Source organism: Rhinatrema bivittatum, chromosome 2, assembly GCF_901001135.1.
Source record: "Rhinatrema bivittatum chromosome 2, aRhiBiv1.1, whole genome shotgun sequence".
Lineage (NCBI taxonomy): Eukaryota > Metazoa > Chordata > Amphibia > Gymnophiona > Rhinatrematidae > Rhinatrema > Rhinatrema bivittatum.
Window position 1 is genome coordinate 772,267,150 of NC_042616.1, and position 19,892 is coordinate 772,287,041.

Below are 19,892 nucleotides of genomic sequence, written 5' to 3' on the forward strand. Positions count from 1 at the left end.
TTTCTGTTTCCTGATTGGTTACTGTTAGCTGCTGTTCGAATGTTTTAAACTTCCTTATTGGATCTATTCCTGCCCTGCCCCCTCTCTCGGAGTTCTCTCTTCTTTCCAATTGGTTCATTGACCAAAAGCAACCTGGGGCAGTTTACTCCTGGAGGGATTTTCAGCTGAGGAAAAGGCTCTTTCAAACTAAACTCATTCTGAGGCCTCCTTCAAACACCTGAGAATGTATAATTTTTCATCACTCATTCTACCACAGCTTCTACTACAGCTGCATTTTACCTTATTCAAAATAATTGGGCTTCCAGAGAAAACACACACAGATGTATCCGACTGCAATTTGTGCAGCTATTCTTGATATCTTGTCATTCACAGTGAGTGCTGAATTCCTCATTATTCTAATACATGTTTTGGTAACCAAGAACTGAGTTTATCTGGTATCTGAAACTGGGGAAAAGATTTAACTGGCTGTTTAGCAACACAATGGCAAATGTAGAGATTACTTACCCTGATAATCTCGTTTTCCTTAGTGTATGCAGATGGACTCAGAACAAATGGGTATAGTGTGCTCGTGCTAGCAGTTGGAGACGGATCTGACGTCAGCACGGGGTACATATACCCCCGCAGGAAGTGCAGCTACTCAGTAATCTTCCTTGCAAAAGCTTTATGGATATATGTGTAACTGACCGATCGATTTAAAGGAATATGATTACCCTGACCGATTGATAGTAGCTGGAGACCGCCAGTGTTCTCAACCGGAAGGCGTCAACACCCGGCAGGGTGGATGCCCTATATAAGGAAACATGGCTTACCGTGAGTCGGTGAATCCCCATGTATACCGGCAGCCGGGCGGGATGCTGAGTCCATCTGCATACACTAAGGAAAACGAGATTATCAGGTAAGTAATCTCTACATTTCCTAGCATGTAGCAGATGGACTCAGAACAAATGGGATGTACAAAAGCTATTCCCGGACTGGGTGGGAGGCTGCCCGAGGTCCGTTTAGGATTGCCCTCGCAAATGCTGTGTCCTCCCTGGCCTAGACGTCTAGACGGTAGAATCTGGAGAAGGTATGGAGGGAGGACCACGTTGCCGCTTTACATATCTCTGCCGGCGATAGCATCCTAGTTTCTGCCCAGGAGGCCGCCTGCGCTCTGGTAGAGTGAGCCTTGACCCGTAGAGGTGTTGGTTTTCCCGCTTCTACGTAGGCCGCCTTGATAACTTCTTTGATCCAGCGGGCGATGGTTGCCCGTGAGGCCGTTTCCCCTAGCTTTTTCCCGCTGTGAAGGACGAACAGGTGGTCCGTCTTTCGTACTGCTTCTGACATTTCCAGGTATCTGGACAGCAGCCTGCCGATGTCGAGATGGCGCACTATTCGACCTTCTTCCGACTTCTTCAAACCTTCTGTGGTTGGCAAGGATATGGTTTGGTTAAGGTGGAAGTGTGAGACTACTTTGGGTAAGAAGGAAGGAACTGTGCGAAGATGGATAGCCTCTGGAGTGATTCTGAGAAACGGATCACGGCAGGACAGCGCTTGTAGCTCTGAGATGCGGCGTGCTGAGCATACGGCCATCAGGAACACCATCTTCAAGGTTAACAAATGGAGGGACAGGCCTCGAAGGGGTCTGAAGGCGGGTCCCACTAGAAATTCCAAAACTAGGTTGAGGTTCCACAGGGGCACTGGCCACTTCAGTGGTGGGCGAATGTGTTTGACTCCTTTCAGGAAACGTGAAACGTCTGGGTATGTGGCAATGCTGTTGCCCTCACTCCTGGGACCGTAGCAGGATAGCGCTGCCACCTGAACCTTGATGGAATTGAGGGACAGACCCTTCTGAAGTCCATCTTGCAGGAAATCCAAAATGATAGGTATTTTAGCGGCATGTGGATTGGTGCTGTGAGTGTCGCACCAGGCTTCAAATACTCTCCAGATCCTTATATATGTAAGTGATGTGGAGAACTTGCGTGCTCGGAGGAGTGTATCTATTACCGGCCCCGAGTATCCCCTTTTCTTCAGTCTAGCCCTCTCAATGGCCAGACCGTAAGAGAGAATTGAGCTGGATCCTAGTGGAGGATGGGACCTTGCCGCAGCAGGTCCCTGTGTGGAGGCAGGGGTAGTGGATTCCCTGCCAGCAGTCTTCTCATGTCTGCGTACCAGGGTCTTCTTGGCCAGTCCGGGGCCACTAGAAGAACTAGGCCTCTGTGCCGCTGAATCTTGTGTATAATGGCGCCCAGCAGGGGCCATGGAGGAAAAGCATATAGCAGGATCACCTGAGGCCATGGCTGTACTAGAGCGTCGATCCCGTGGGAGAGAGGATCTCGTCTGCGACTGAAGTATCTGGGTACTTGAGCGTTGGACCTGTCAGCTAGTAGGTCCATGCCCGGAGTCCCCCACTGATCCACAATCATCTGGAAAGCTGTGGGCGACAGCTGCCATTCCCCCGGGTTTAGGCTTTCTCTGCTGAGGAAGTCTGCCGTGGTGTTGTCCTTCCCGGCGATGTGGACGGCGGAGATGTCCTGGAGATTCGCCTCCGCCCAAGCCATCAGAGGGGTTATTTTCTAAGGATACCTGTCGGCTTCTGGTTCCGCCCTGTCGGTTGATGTATGCCACCGTGGTGGCGTTGTCAGATATCACTCTGATCGCCCTGTTTCGAAGTCTGTGGGCAAATCGCAGGCAGGCTAGCCTGAGTGCCTGTGCCTCTAGTCGGTTGATGTTCCACCTCGACTCTTCTTTGTTCCACCGCCCTTGGGCGGTTAGATCTTCGCAGTGTGCTCCCCATCCGTTCAGGCTGGCGTCTGTAGTGAGCAGGGTCCAGGTTGGGGAGGACATTTTGACCCCCGGCTCGTGTGGCCAGGCTGCAACCACCACCATAGCCGATTCCGCACTCTGGCTGGTAGAGGTAGGTGTATGGTGTAGTTCTGTGATCGTGGGCTCCACCGAGATAGGAGGGTGCGTTGTAATGGTCTCATATGAGCCTGCGCCCATGGTACCACCTCCAGAGTGGATGCCATGAGGCCGAGGACCTGTAGGTAATCCCAAGCTGTGGGCCGGGTGGCGCTCAGCAGGGCCTGCAGACGATTCCGGAGTTTTGATCTCCTCTTGGAGGTCAGGCTGACTTTGTCTTCCTGGGTGTCGAATTGGACTCCTAGGTATTCCAGCGACTGGGAAGACTGTAGGGAACTCTTGTTTGTGTTGACTACCCATCCTAGGCTTTCCAGAAGAGCTATAACTCTGTTGGTTGCCTGGTGGCTCTCCTCCGGTGACTTTGCCCTGATCAGCCAATCATCCAGGTAGGGATGGACGAGAATTCCATCCTTCCTGAGTGACGCCGCCACTACTACTATGACCTTGGTAAAGGTCCACGGCGCGGTGGCTAACCCGAAGGGTAAAGCTCGGAACTGGAAGTGTTGGCTCAGGACTTTGAAGCGTAAGTAGCGCTGGTGGACCAGATGGATTGGGATATGGAAGTAGGCTTCTGACAGGTCCAGGGATGTGAGAAACTCCCCTGGCTGTTTTGCACTTTTGACTGACCGCAGGGTTTCCATGCAAAAGCTGGGGACCCGTAGGTGTCGGTTGACTGACTTGAGGTCCAGGACGGGCCTGAAAATGCCTTCTTTCTTGGGTACTATGAAATAAATGGAATAATGCCCAGAATTTATCTCCCATGCAGGCACTGGGATTATGGCGTTTAGGGACAGGAGCCTCCACAAGGTAGCTTCCTGTGCCACCCTCTTGAGGGGTGGACAAGGATATTCCACAAACTTGTCCGGCTGGAGCCGAAGAAAGTCCAGGTAATACCCTTCTCGGATGATGGCGAGGACCCACTGGTCCGAGGTGATCTCGACCCTCCTGCGGTAGAAGAGGGTTAGCCTGCCCCCTATGGCTTCTACCCTCAGAATGGTCGGCTGATTCTCATTGTGGGGTGCGGCCGGGACCCGAACCCGAGCCGGTTCTCCTCTTGTTGTGCTTAGTCCGAAAGGACTGGTTCCTGGCCTGAGAACGAGGTGCTTGGTAGCGAGCCCTGTAAGGGTTGAAGCACTGAGAGTTTCTACCTCTGGGTGGCCTAGGAAAAGGACACTGGCTCCTCCTTGACCTGTCTTCTGGTAGATGGGATAATGGAGAGGCGCCCTATTAGCCAGTTTCTCGAGATCGCTGCCGAACAGGAGGTATCCCTTGAAGGGCATTCTTGTGAGGCGCGTCTTGGAGGAAGAGTCGGCCGACCAATTACATAGCCAGAGCTGTCTCCTGGCTGCCACTGAGGATGACACTCCCTTGGCTGCCGTACGGACTAGGTCGGAGGCTGCGTCAGTGAGGAACGAGAGAGCTGATTCCATTTCTTCTCCCGGGGTGTTGTTCCTAGCTTGTGATAAACAGGAACGCGTCACCACGGTGCAGCAGGTCGCAATTCGTAAGGACATGGCTGCCACCTCAAAGGCTTGTTTCAGAATGGCGTCCATGCGCTGGTCATGTGCATCCTTGAGGGCCGCCCCCCCCCTCCTCCTCATTTCCTCCAACCAAGACAACCTCATACCTCAGACCCACCAAAACAACCCCATCATCCACACTCAGGTTAGAGATCTTGGGGTAATACTCGACAACCGCCTCAATCTAAAAAATATGACCAACACCATAACCAAAGATTGCTTCCACAGACTACAGATACGAAAAAGACTCAAACCTCTCCTATATTTCTACGACTTTAGGATAGTTCTTCAAGCCCTGATATTTGCCAAAATAGACTACTGCAGCGCTCTACTCACAGGCCTACCTAACTCAACCACCAAGCCTTTGCAGATGATACAGAACTCCGCGGCCAGAATTTTGACCAGCTCCAACCGGAGAGATCATATCACGCCCATCCTCCGAAACCTACACTGGTTACCAGTCATCTACAGAGTCCTACACAAATCACTATCTTTAATACACAAATCCATCCATAATCACCTCCATCTTGATCTTGAAATCCCTTTCAAACTCCATACCTCCAACAGACCAATGAGAGAAATCTACAAAGGTGCGCTTCATGCCCCTCCAACGAAAGCCACACGCCTCATCTCAACCAGGGACCGAGCTTTTTCAACAGCAGGCCCAGCCATCTGGAACAACCTCCCCGCAGAACTCAGGCTGGAACCATGCCTACTAACATTTAAGAAAAAACTCAAAACCTGGCTGTTTCGCCAAGCCTTCCCGGATCCCTCGGACACACAGATGATCCAGTTCAAGAGCAATGAAACCTCACTAACCCTCTAATGCCGCATTCGCACTAGTTCATCTTCAAATAAGTGGATTATCACTAATCCGGATTATGTTATGTCTCTCTTGTAATAATCTTATTTAATACCCTCTTCGGGCCTTTTTCTTCCGCTGCCTAAGCTTCCAAGTTTTTACAGTCCTTGTTAAATGTAACTTCTGTTTTGTTTGTTTCTTGATTTATAAAAAGTTGTTCCTTCTGTTATCTACCCTTGTTCGATGTAAACCGATCTGATATGGTATTTAACCATGAAGGTTGGTAAAGAAAAATGCTAAATAAATAAATAAATGGTGGTGCGCTTCACAATTGCACTAACTATGGCGTCTACCTTGGGGCACGCCAGCAGCTCCTTGGTCGCCGGGTCCAGGGGGTACATGCCAGACAAGGCCCGACCCCCTTTGAATGAGGCCTCCGGCGCATTCCACTCGAGATCGATTAGCTGCTTTGCTGCTTGTAGGAGGGGAAAATGGTGAGCCGTTTGGCGCAGGCCCTCTAGCAGGGGGTTCATTCTAGGTTCCACTGGGGTGTCCTGGCCCAGGATAGCCAGTTCCGACAGGCATTGAGAGACCAGGCCTGGGAGATCCTCTTTCAGAAAGAAGCGTCTCATGGTCCGATATGGTTCTATCCCCGAGGGAAGTTCTCCCTCCTCGGGGGGCTCGTCATCTTCCTCAGAGCAATCTGAATCCCCATAAGTGGGGCTTCCAGGTGGCAAGTGGCCGTGCCTAGGTCTTGAGGGTCCAGGGGCCGGGTCATCCAGTACGTATGGACCCATTCGGGGATCAGACTGCATTTTGACAAAGGCGTGAATCCCCTTGAATAATTCCACCCAGGAGAGCGAAGCAGGATCTGGCCTTAGGGGCACCAGGTCTCTCGGGTTCCCTGGCTGCTCACCGCGGCCTAAGTCTGGGGTGTTCCCTGAGGAACTGGCAAGTACGCTGGGCTGGGACCAGTCCTGGCCTGGAACTCCCAGGGCCTCCTCACATTGGGCACATAGGGAGTCTGCATCCTCGCTCAGTGTGGCTCTGAGGTTGCATGCTGAGCAGAGGCTTAGAGCTCTTATGCCTGATTCTGGAGGTGCCGGCTCTGCGGACACATGGGCTCTCTTACGCTCCATCTCGTCTGTTATCTCCCCCCAGCTGGAGTATGCGCCTTGTAATATGCGCGAAAGCTGTGCGTCTACTAATATGCGCTTATCCACGTGCGCCTGTCCACTTGCGCCAATCAACGTGCGCCTAGGAACGTGCACTTATCAGCAGGCGCTTATCAACGTGCGCCTAACAACGGGTGCTTATCAACATGCGCCTATCAACGGGCGCTTATCAACGGGCGCCTATGAACGTGCGCCTATGGCGCCAATCAACGGGCGCCTATCAGCATGCGCTTAGGAACGTGAGCGTGCGCTTATCAGCGTGCGCTTAGCAACATGTAGTAACGTGCGCCTATCAACATGAATCAAGATGACTTCAATGTACGCCTCTATCGAATATGCGCCCAAGTATTTTCGGGCGCCTAACACATACGCCCGTTGCCTATGCGCTCAGTCTGGCCTGAGCGCTAGAGCGAGGCGACAAACCAGGGCAGATGGCGACGGCGAGCAGGCAGGCAAAATGGCGACCTCCTTGGCGGGCTGCCACGTAGGCAGACCCCGCTAATCCTCGCTTCCTCGGAGACCAGCAAGTAAAGATGTATGCCTTACCTTGTCTTCGGCGCTTCCCGGCTGCGACCCAGGCGGTCTCCGGCTGCGGGGGGGAGAGGGTGATTACCGTCACCGCCGCGCTCGAGGAAGTGCACCCGCTGCCTCTAGGCCGCGCCTGAACACGTCTCGCTCGGGGGCCAAGTCCTCACCGGGACCGAGGCTGCCTCTATGCCGCGCCCGAGCCCCCACTTGGGGGCTAGGTCCCTGCCGCGAGTCGGCCACCGGACCGAGGCTCGAACCTCCGAGGGACCACGGAAATCACCTCGGGAAACTCAACTGGGGGAGGGACCGAATGGTATCACCGCAGGAGTGCAGGGCTTGTCTTCAGGTAGGCTTCTTCTATGAATTTAGTCGTTAGAATTTGGAAAAACGCTCAGCGAGCGTGAGGTAGCTCCAAACTGCTTTGGAGACTGAAATTACTGAGTAGCTGCACTTCCTGTGGGGGTATATGTACCCCGTGCTGACGTCAGATCCGTCTCCAACTGCTAGCACGAGCACACTATACCCATTTGTTCTGAGTCCATCTGCTTCACGCTAGGAAATGTGTTTTTTGAAAGTAAAGTAACGTAGATAGGTATATAGTAAAAAAGTAATGAAAAATACAGGAAAAATATCAACATTAAAAATAAAAACACAAAATGTAATACTTAAAAGTTAACGATCTGACCAAAGATCCCTGCTGCAGCAGAGGTGCTTAAATATATTCAGTTACCTATTTATTTAAAATATATTTTACCCATACTCTCCATAGCTCATAAGGGGCTACATAAAAACATTCATAATTATTTAACAAAACATGTTGGACTGTGAAACGTACAAATTCTCTTGCTTTTTGCCTTTTCATTGGACTAACAATATATTTTTGACTATTATATTATTCCAATATAAAGTTGTTTAATGACCTCTGTATCTAAATGGACTAAAAAAGCAACATTATTTCACCCAGGAAATTGCAGAACATATTAAAAATCCATGTAATTATTTATTTTTATTTTATTTAAAATTCTTTATATACTGTACCCTTCAGTCAATGTTGATCAGGGCAGTTTACAATATGACATTCACATTGTTACATAATAAAACAATTTAGTACATTTAAAACAAAAAATTAAAATAAATATTAACAGGATTTCACAAATCTGTCAAACAATCCAATCTATGGCAACAGCACTCATTCGTGATTAAAACTCTTCAAAAGCTGCCCAGAATAAAAGGAACTTTCTTTTAAAGAAAATTAGCCAAAAATTGCACACCGAAAAACTTGCCACTAAGTAAATAAAATGACAAACGTTTTCAAGTTTCAGCAACTTACCAAGAGCTCAGAAGTTCCTAATTTGTCCAGTTCTAATGACTGAATTCTAGAAATGTGAACACCCATTTCCCTATGTATTCCTGAACATTCAATACAGGTTAAAATTCCAAGGTTAGTTGATAGCCAAGTTGGATCTGTCAAAAAGAAAAGAACAGAAAGTGCTAGCCCTTCAATTATGTTATTAATATCAAGCAAAACAATTTTTCTTTATTTTAAGAAGAAAGCTGCTATACTTTTTAAACTGATTTCTTACCTATAAATGTTTTTCTTTAAAGATATTTTCATAAATACACAATGATTTGGTCTTAAGGTATATTGTCTTATCACCTTGAGGAACTTCCTAAGCTCAGATTTATTAAATTTAAGAGTTTTGCCTCCTAATCAACTATCATCCATTCTCTCTAATCATCAAGTTGTTTTTGATCTAAGTGCAAAGTTATAAAACAGAGTGCACAACTAAAAGCATAACTAAAGGCAAGCAATTATCCTTTGAGCAAAAGGAAATATTTCTATTGAATGCCTGTAGGAAAGATTGAAAATACTCAAAACATCTCAATACTAAACATAAGAATGCAAGAGTAAAACAGGCTTTTAATGCTCCATGAAAAAAAAAAAAACTGTGTGCAAGGCACTGTACCATAACTAATTACACTATAGAACCCAAAGAAGAATTTAGAAGCACATTAATCATAATATATAATATGATTTGTACAGAGTTGGAATACTGATACACTATGTGTTACTATATTGTGCAGATTCAGAATAAAGATTATTAAAAAAAAAAAAAAGACTATCTCTGCACTAGACACTTTGGAGCAAAAGTAATAAAGTATGCTATCCTTAGTTCACTTTGTTACTTCTGCTTCAGCCACGTTTATGCACACTAAAAAAAAAAGTTACTATCTTGCATTGAGACTGGTGCTTTTTAAAACATTTATAAATGATCTAGATAAAAGGAGTGATGAGTGAGGTTATCAAATATGCAGATGAAATTATTCAAAGTAGTTAAATTACAAGCTGATTTTGAGGATTTGCAAGAGGTACTTGCAAGACTAAGTAAATGGACAGCTAAATGGCAGATGAAATTTAATGTGGACAAGTGCCAAGTGATGCATAAAAGGCAGAATAATTCAAACTATCACCACCCAGGAAAAGATCTTGTAGGCAGTGGACAATACTTTGAAATCCTCAGCTCAGTGAGCAGTGACAGTCAAAAAAGCAAACAATGTTATTAATTATAAGGAAAGGAATATAAAATAAAACTGAGGATAAGATCTTTGCTGCGATCCATGGTGCGATCCAGTGGCATGTGTTACATTTATAGCATGGAATTCAATCTCATTCCCTGGGCTCCCTTTCCATTCTTATCTCGCCCCCTTCCGAGTCACCAGCAGTCTCACTCCCCTTCCACAGATACACACACACTTCACACAGACAGAACAGACTCACTCCCTCATCCCCCTCTCCCCACAATACAAAAGACACTTGGAACCCATATAGCATTAGACCTATTGTACATGTAATGGGCGTGGGTTTAATCCTCAAAAAAATATGAACAAACAATTAGAATATAGTAAACCTCCCATACCAAAAGAGCACTAAATGATATGAAAAAGAAACACAGCAAATATTAACATCAGACTCTAAAACACCAATATATCACATGCTAGGAAAACAGAAGAAGCAAGACTACCTAAAAATATGTGTAAAATAAAGAAATATACATATACCTAAATATATTGTACAAAAGCTTTTAAAACTACATAGGTCCATTCTTGAGATGTCAGCTAGGAGGCGTTCATATCTAAAGATGGGTCCTATAATTGTCTCATAGCTTTTGTACAGTATTTTTGGATAATACTTACATAGTTCCAATAAAAGCTATCATAAGAACATGCCATACTGGGTCAGGCCAAGGGTCCATCAAGTCCAGCATTCTGTTTCCAACAGTGGCCAATACAGGCTATAAGTACCTGGCAAGTACCCAAAAACTAAGTCTATCTCATGCTATTGATGCTAGTAATAGCAGTGGTTATTCTTTAAGTAAACTTGATTAATAGCAGGTAATGGACTTCTCTACCAAGAACTTATCCAAATCTTTTTTTTAAACCCAGCTACACTAACTGCACTAACCACATCCCCTGGCAACAAATTCCAGAGTTTAATTGTGTGTTGAATGAAAAAGAACTTTTTCCGATTAGTTTTAAATGTGCTGTATGCTAATTTCATGGAGTGCCCCCTAGTCCTTCTATTATCCAAAAGAGTAAATAACCGATTCACATTTACCCGTTCTAGACCTCTCATGATGTTAAACACCTCTAATCACATCCCCCCTCAGCCATCTCTTCTCCAAGTTGAACAGTCCTAACCTCTTTAATCTTTCCTCAAAGGGGAGCTGTTCCATCACCTTTATCATTTTGCTCGCCCGTCTCTGTACCTTCTTCATCACAACTATATCTTTTTTGAGATGTGGCGACCAGAATTATACACAGTTCAAGGTGCGGTCTCACCATGGAGCGATTCAAAGGCATTATGACATTTTTCGTTTTATTCACCATTCCCTTCTTAAATAATTCCTAACACTGTTTGCTTTTTTGACTGCCATAGCACACTGAGCTGACGATTTTAATGTATTATCCACTATGATGCCTAGATCTCTTTCCTGGGTGGTAGTTCCTAATATGGAACCTAACATCGTGTAACTATAGCATGGGTTATTTTTCCCTAAATGCATCACCTTGCACTTATCCACATTAAATTTTATCTGCCATCTGGATGCCCAATTTTCCAGTCTCACAAGGTCCTCCTGCAAATTTATCACAATCCGCTTGTGATTTAACTACTGTGAACAATTTTATATCATCTGCAAATTTGATTACCTCAATTGTAGTATTCCTTTCCAGATCATTTATAAATATATTGAAAAGCACTGGTCTCAGTACAGATCCGAGGCACTCCACTGCCCAACCCCCTCCACTGATTAAATTGTCCATTTAATCCCATTCCCTGTTTCCTGTTTTTTAACCAGTTTGTAATCCACGAAATTACATCACCACCTATCCTATGACTTTTTACTTATCCTAGAAGCCTCTCATGAGGAACTTTGTCAAATGGCTTCTGAAAATCTGTTGTGACCTTACCGCTGAACCGGGTGGGTGGTAATTGTTTGGCTCATCATCGCATCGTCCGGGAAGTTTACCGGCGCTACGTGTTATGATGACCCGTGGCTTTTGACGTCGGGAGGTGTGCGCGCACGCGCGAACGTGCACATACGGGGTTGTGTGCGGGCGCATGTCATCTCGGGGACACTTGTCGCTGTCTGTTCTGATTGCTGTTCCAGTGCATGCATTTATCTTTTGGGAGACTGTTGGAATGGGAAGCGCGTGCTACTGAACCTTCAGGTATGTTCGCTATTATGTACTGTTTGCTGTCATGTACTGTTAGAATTCTCAAGAGGCTCGTGCTCTTTAGAATTCTCATCTAACGTTTGTTCCTTATATGCTCTGCAGGGAAGCGTTTTGGCTGTCTTGACAACTGACTGCAACTGTGAACGCTTCACTGCAGCCAGAGCTATGCCTTTATTTTTGCCTTGATTTTGTCTTATGAGAATATTACTTGTTATTTCCTGAATTCACCTATTGAAAGACTATTACTCTGTTCCTGAACTTTGTATTTTGATTAAATACCTTTTTGAGATTCACTACGTGGTCAAGTCTTATCATCTTTGAGGTTAGTTTCAAAACTACTGTTTAAAATCCATCTTCTGACTTATTTAACTTAAGTCAGACCAAGAGTCCACTTTCTATAGGTCAACAGATTGCCAAGAACATGGACTCGATGGATTTATCTGGACTTCAGGCCATTCCAGGATTAGCTCAGCGGATTCAACAGCAACAACAGGGATTAGATATTTTAGCAGCAACAGTAGAACGTTTAGCAAATCGTCAGGATTCTTCTGCTGCTTCAACTAGTTCTTCACTTACTGTGAATACTGCTTCAAATTCTCTAACTCCCATTTCTATGCCTCCTCCGCCCAGATATGCTGGTGATGTAAAACAGTGTCGAGGATTTTTGTTTCAAAACTACTGTTTAAAATCCATCTTCTGACTTATTTAACAAGTCAGACCAAGAGTCCACTCTCTATAGGTCAACAAAATCCAAATACACTACATCTACTAGTTCACATATATCTACATGTTTATTAACCCCTTCAAAAAAGTGAAGATTTGTGAGGCAAGATTTGCCTTGGGTAAAGCCATGCTGACTTTGTTCCATTAAACCATGCCTTTCTATATTTTCTGTGATTTTGATCTTTAGAACACTTTCCACTATTTTTCCTGGCACTGAAGTCAGGTTAACTGGTCTGTAGTTTCCCAGATCGCCCCTGGAGTCCTTTTTATGGTTAAAGCAGAGTTGCTTACCTGCAACAGGTGTTCTCCCAGAACAGCAGGTTGTAGTCCTTACATATGGGTGACATCACTGGACGGAGCCTTCTCACAGAAAGCCTTTCTGTCAAAGTTTCTAGAAAGCTTTGACTGGCACACTGAGCATGCCCAGCATGCCATGATTCCTGTATCCACAGGGGTCTCCCTTCAGTCTCGTTTGTAGCAAAAATGCGCGAGCGAAAAATAAAACAACAAAACGAAAGCGGACCCAACTCCGCGGGCTGGCAGGTGGGTTTCGTGAGGACTATATCCTGCTGTCCTTGGAGAAAGCACCTGTTACAGGTAAGCAACTCTGCTTTCTCCCAGGACAAGCAGGATGATAGTCCTCACATATGGGTGATTAGCAAGCTACAGGCTGACTCGTATTACAGCAGGCCAATAGCAGACAACTCGTGCAGAGGCACAATAATTGGGGTGCTATTGGCAATGATGAGGCAGCCTGAAATCACAGCAGACGGTTGTGGTAGGAGTTGGGGATTATACTGGAAGAAAGCTTTTCAAGACAGGTTGGCCAAAGGCAGAGTCTGGACAGACTTCCACATGTAAGCAGTAGAGGGCTGCGAATGTGTGAAGAGCACTCCATGTCGCAGCCTAGGAAATGTCGGCAATTGGTACTGAATGATAGTGTGCTATCGATGTTGGCATGGCAGTTACAGAATGTGCCTGACTCACTGCCTAGAGAGGAAGGCCTGCTGCCTCATAGTCTTCGAGTCAGTTGGAAAAAGTTTGCCCTCTGGAACCAGCAGCTTGTCTTTGTCAAAGAAGGAAAGAGTTGGGCGTATTTCCTATGGAGTGCAGTGATCTAGATAAAATGCAAGTGCACGCTTATGGTCCAAGACGTGGAAAAGCAAATGTTGCTTACCTGATGTAACAGGTGTTCTCACAGGACAGCAGGATGTTAGTCCTCACAAATGGGTGACATCGAGGATGGAGCCCACCACGGAAAACTTCTGTCAAAGTTTAACAGAACTTTGACTGGCCCCTACTGGGCATGCCCAGCAAGGCACTGACCCTGCAGCCAGCAGGGGTCTCCGTTCAGTCTGATTTTCAAAGCTACAGGCAGTGCCTAAAAAAGTAAAAACTAAAACGAACCCAACACCGCGGGGTGGCGGGCGGGTTTCGTGAGGACTAACATCTTGCTGTCCTGTGAGAACACCTGTTACATCAGGTAAGCAACATTTGCTTTCTCACAGGACAAGCAGGATGGTTGTCCTCACAAATGGGTGAGTACCGAGCTGAGGATGTCCTGACTTGCACCAAATGCCCCCAACGACGTGCAACAGGCACAACAACTGGCGTGGAATTTGGTAAAGGGCATCCGCACCCTACTGGGAAGGTGGAAGGGTGTTGGTACATCAGGTTGGAAAAAGGTTACGCAAGACAGATTGGCCGAAGATGGAGTCCTGTCTTCCAGCTTTGTCCAAACAATAGTGGGCTGCAAAGGTATGGAGAGAACTCCAGGTTGCAGCTTTACAGATGTCAGGAAGCGGCACCGATCGAAGGTGTGCTACCAAAGTCGCCATGGCCCTCACAGAGTGTGCTTTTACACGGTCTTGAAAAGGAATGCCAGCTTGCTGATAGCAAAAAGAAATGCAGTCCGCCAACCAGGAGGAAAGAGCCTGCTTACCCACAGGTTGTCCTAACTTGTTAGGATGGAAAGAGACAAATAATTGAGTGCTCTTCCTGTGTGCAAGTGTACGGTCTAGATAAAAAGCTAGAGCTCGTTTGCAGTCTAGGGTATGCAGAGTCTGTTCCCCGGAGTTGGAGTGGGGCCTGGGAAAAAAGATAGGTAGTATAATGGATTGATTCATATGGAACTCCGAAACTACCTTAGGTAAGAATTTAGGGTGAGTGCGGAGTACTGCCCGGTCCTGCAGGAGTTTAGTGTAAGGCGGATAGGTAACTAGGGCCTGTAATTCACTAACCCTGCGAGCTGAAGTGATAGCCAAAAGGAATAACACTTTCCATGTGAGATATTTTAGGTCACAGGATTGCAGAGGTTCGAAAGGTGGTTTCATAAGGCGACCAAGAACCAGATTAAGGTCCCAAGATGGGGCCGGAGGACGTAAAGGTGGCTTCAGATGGAGCAAGCCTTTAAGAAAGCGTGTTACCAGGGGTTGTACTGAAATAGGAACACCCTCTATACCTTTATGGAAAGCGGCTACCGCACTGACATGCATCCTAATGGAAGAGGTTTTAAGACCGGATTCTGATAGATGCCATAAATAGTCCAAGAACTTAGATTGGACAGGAAAGGGGATCAAGGGACTGAGAAGTGCACCATGATGTGTACCTTTTCCATTTATATGAATAGGATCTTCTGGTGGAGGGCTTTCGTGAAGCTATCAGGACACGAGAAACCGAATCCGAAAGGTTAAAAGGCTGGAGAACTAGCCTTTCAACATCCATGCCGTCAGGGACAAGGCCTTGAGGTTGGGATGGAGGAGGCATCCGTCGTTTTGAGTGAGCAGATGCGGATCCATTCCCAGGGGGATGTGCCTGCGGATGGAGAGATCCTGGAGTATGGGAAACCACACCTGGCGTGGCCAGTGGGGTGCTATCAGGATCATGGTTCCTCCGTCCTGGCGAAGCTTCACGAGAGTCCTTGACAGAAGAGGAAGTGGAGGGAATGCATAGAGCAGACCTGTCGTCCACTTGAGGGAGAAGGCATCCCTCGGCCGAGAGTACTGGCTTCGAATGAGAGAGCAGTAATCGTCCACCTTGTGGTTCTGAGGGGACGCAAAGAGGTCTATGCGGGGAGAACCCCACTTGCGAAACAGAGAGGTCGCTACCAGAGGGTCTAGCGACCACTCGTGCGGTTGAAAGACACGGCTCAGCTGGTCTGCCAATATATTGTCTACTCCCGGTAGGTAAGTGGCCCTGAGGTACATGGAGTGGGAGAGGGCTTCTGCCCAAATCTGCACAGCTTCCTGACACAGAAGGAAGGAGCCTGTGCCTCCCTGCTTGTTTATGTACCACATGGCCACTTGGTTGTCTGTCTGGATTAAGATTATCTGATTCAAGAGATGATCTTTGAAAGTTCTGAGCACGTAGTGGATTGCTCGAAGTTCCAAGAAATTTATCTGGTGTTCGGCTTCGTCTGGTGACCATAACCCTTGGGTTTGGTAATCGTCCACATGGGCTCCCCAACCGATGTGGGAAGCGTCGGTGGTTAGGGTTACTTGTGGATCTGGTAGGAGAAAAGGTAAGCCCTGAAGGAGGTTGACCTGAGTCGTCCACCAGGTTAAAGACAGACGTAGCGCTTGTGTAACTGTGACTATGGAGGACAGAGGCTGAAAAGCTTGAATCCATTGGTGTCGCAGAGTCCATTGTGTTACTCTCATGGCTAGTCGGGTCATGGGAGTGACTTGAACCGAGGATGCCATATGTCCTAGGAGAATGAGGAATTGGCGAGCCGTGGCAGTGTTTTGAGACTGGAGCTGGCGGGCTAGGGACATGAGAGTTTGGACCCGTTGAAGGGGAAGGTAGGCCTTTGCCTGTAAGGTGTCCAAGTCTGCTCCAATGAAGGATAAGGTTTGAGATGGGACTAAGCAAGATTTCTCGTAATTGACAAGAAACCCTAAGGAAAGGAGTGTGTGAATTGTCAATTTTAGGGAGGATTGAGCAATCTGAGGGGTGGAGGCCCTGATTAGCCAATCGTCCAGGTAGGGGTAGACGTGGACACCTTCCTTCCTGAGGAATGCTGCTACCACTACGAGACATTTGGTAAAGACTCGTGGAGCAGATGCCAGACCGAAAGGTAGTACCCGGTATTGATAATGGTCGCGGCCTACCAGAAACCGCAGATACTTGCGATGGGATTGTGTAATCGCAATGTGGGTATAAGCGTCCTTGAGGTCGAGAGAGCACAGCCAATCCCCCTTTTTCAGCAGAGGGAGCAGCGCGCTCAGGGTTACCATCTTGAACTTTTCTTTTTGAAGGTATTTGTTGAGGGCCCGAAGGTCCAAAATGGGACGTAGCCCCCCTGATTTCTTTGGTATGAGGAAGTACCTGGAATAGAATCCCTTCCCTCGTTGAGAGGGAGGGACGGGTTCTATAGCATTTGATTGCAGAAGAAGGGATACTTCCTGTTGTAATTGCGTCAAATGGCTGGTTAGACTCCATGCTTGAAGAGGCGGGGAGTCTGCCGGAAGAGTTATGAAGTTGAGGTGGTAACCCTGTGCGATAATTGCTAGCACCCACTGGTCTGAGGTGACCTGTATCCAGCGTTGTAAAAAGTGGTACAGTCGACCCCCCACAGGGATGTCTGGGAGTGGGATGTGGCATGTGCTCCGTACAGGGAAGTCAAAAGCCCGCCGCAGGCCCAGGAGGTGGGGCTACAGCAGGTCTTTGTTTCCTAGGCTGACGTGGCTGAGGTCTGTTGGAGGATCGAGCAGGACGAGGCCTGGCCGATGGAGGATAGTAACGACGTGGCCGAAAGAACGACTTTTTAGAGTCCTTCTTAGGTGGTTGTTTGGAGGACACCTCAGATGGAACAGATGAAAGTTGTTTCAACGTCTCGTGGTGATCTTTTAATTCTGCCACAATCTGCTGAATTTGTTCTCTAAACAAATTGTCCCCTAAGCAGGGTAAATCAGCTAGACGATCCTGGACCTCTGGGCGAAGGTTGGATGACTTTAACCAAGCCCAACGTCTGGCTGAGATGGCAGTAGCTGAAACTTTTGTGGAAGCGTCGAAGATGTCATAGGCCGTTCTGATCTCGTGCTTCCCTGCCTCAAACCCTTTGTTAAGAAGGGCTTGAAGCTGTGGCTGGTATTGGTCTGGCAATGTGTCAGCGTAGTCTTTCATCTGTTTAAGGATGGCTCTGTTATATTGAGTCATGTAAAGTTGGTATGAAGCTATGCGTGAAATCAACATAGCCCCATGATACACTTTCCGTCCCACACTATCCAGGAATTTATTGTCCTTGACAGGTGGAGTGGAAGAGTGTGGCTTTAGACGCTTGGCCTTCTTTTGCGCGGACTCAACCACAACAGAGCGATGATCCAGTTGAGACTTCTGAAACCCTGGTGCTGACTGGACGAGGTATGTGGAGTAAGCCTTCTTGTTAACTGGAGACACAGATGAAGGAGATTCCCAGTTTTTCTTTAAAAGGTCAAGAAAGACCTGGTGAATGGGGATGGAAGCGATGATTTTTGGAGCATCCAGAAATTGGAGCAGTTCCATCATCTGGTGTCTGTCATCGGTCTCAGATTGCAGCTGAAAAGGTACAATTTCTGACATCTCCTTTACAAAATTAATAAAGGAGAGATCCTCAGGAGGAGATCGTTTTCTACTCTCTGTAGGAGATGGTGGTGAAGGTAAATCTGTGTCAGAAGATGTATCATCACCCCAGGTATCGTAAGGATCATGTGGGGCTTGAAGCCCTGAAGGACCTGGTTGAGGATCCGAAGGCATCGAGTGAAATGTCGATGGAATCGGTGCTGCAGGCGGAATTGGGAATGGCATCGAGGGCTTCGGGGCTGCCGATGGAATCGGTGCCGGTCTTGGAATCGATGGAGCTGAAGGATAGATCGGTGGAGAGATATGCGAAGGCACCGATGGGACCACCCCGGACGGGGGAATCAGAAACGGTGTTTCTCCTGCCGATGAGAATCCTGTCGGAGACGATGGTGTTGTCGGTGCTACTGGAATCACCGATGGAAGGGCCGTCATAAGTGCCTCCATGCGGCGCAGTAGCGGTGCTAGAGCGTCCACCAAAGGCTCGGTGGTCGGTTCCTTCCTCGGTGGCGGAGTCGGTACCGGGGTCGGTGCCGGTGGAGGTTGGAACCTTTGCATCGCTTTCTCGATGGCCTCCTGGACCAGCCGGTCCAGTTCTGCCCGGAGACCAGGGGTAACGATACCCGGCTCAATGGGAGAGGGAGGCTGAGGCAGAGCCGGAGGGACCACCGTAACCGGTGGGATCACGGCTCCCACACCCCGAGAGGGTGAGGGTTTCCTCGGTGCCTGCGAACGAGACGTGGACGGTGCCAGGTCTGACCGAGGCTTTTTAGTCGGTGGCTCGGCCTGTTCAGAGGTCGATGGTTGTGGATCCTTGACGGGCCGAGACTTGTGCCGTCGATGGCGATGCTTGTCCTTCCGATCTCCTCGCCCATCCGGGGAGGGGACAGGAGTCGACGGCCGGGAAGTCATCGATGGTGGACGGTCACCGGAGGGTTGACGGTGGTGGTGCAACTTCGACGGTGCCGGTTCCGATGACGTCGATGCTATCGATGGCGTTGGGGTGGGTGCATGGAAGAGGAGCCCCATCTTCTCCATCCTGGCTTTGCGACCTTTAGGTGTCATTAAGGCACATTTGGTGCAAGTCAGGACATCATGCTCACTACCCAAACACAAAACACAAACCCTATGGGGGTCTGTGATTGACATAGTCCGGGTGCAATCCGGACAACGACGGAACCCCGTCGCCATGGCCTAGGGCCAAATTTAGCCGCGGGATCGGTAAGTGCCAACAGGCCTCGAGGGCCAAAAATCGACAGCAGTCGATTCCGCGAAGGTGACAAAAATTTGTCGAAGGGAGACCCCTGAGGGGCAAATTTTCTTCGGAAAGAAAAAAAACCGAATTCCTGTCAGGAACGTGGTAAGAAGAGCTCCTTTCACCGCGTGGCAACTGCTGCGCGGAAAAAAGAAGACTGAAGGGAGACCCCTGCTGGCTGCAGGGTCAGTGCCTTGCTGGGCATGCCCAGTAGGGGCCAGTCAAAGTTCTGTTAAACTTTGACAGAAGTTTTCCGTGGTGGGCTCCATCCTCGATGTCACCCATTTGTGAGGACAACCATCCTGCTTGTCCTGTGAGAAACCCTCTCACCCTGGTGAGAGAGAAGCCTTTGGAGAAAGTGGGCAGAGTATATTCTGAGTAAGGTGAGAGGTTCTGTCTACCTTAAGAAGAAAATTAGGGTGAGTACAGAGGAACCTAGTGTCGGGTGAGTATGCAACAAGGCTTGTAACTCACTGACCCTTTTTGCAGAAGCGATGGCTACGAGGGAAAGAATTTTCCAAGTCAGAATTTTAAAGTTAGAGGAATGCAAAGGCTCTAACGGGGAATGTATGAGACTTGTAAGCACTACATGTAGGCCCCATTCCATAAGTGGTGATTGTGGAGGAGGCTTAATTGGTAGCGAACCCATGGATAAGCAGACTCATAAGGGGTTGAGCCATTAATCGGGCATCCCCTAG

General features: G+C 47.7%; 1 protein-coding gene across 10 annotated transcripts in view; it reads right to left on the reverse strand.

Annotated features, from left to right (window-relative positions):
• The window catches only part of ASAP1 (ArfGAP with SH3 domain, ankyrin repeat and PH domain 1), a 975,348-nt gene that overhangs the window by 391,603 nt on the left and 563,853 nt on the right, over positions 1-19,892 (reverse strand). For all 10 annotated transcript variants that reach the window (XM_029592039.1, XM_029592032.1, XM_029592035.1 and 7 more), the window contains one exon: positions 8,254-8,387. In XM_029592039.1, coding sequence (XP_029447899.1) covers positions 8,254-8,387 — 134 coding nt within the window. The remainder of the gene's footprint in view (positions 1-8,253; positions 8,388-19,892) is intronic.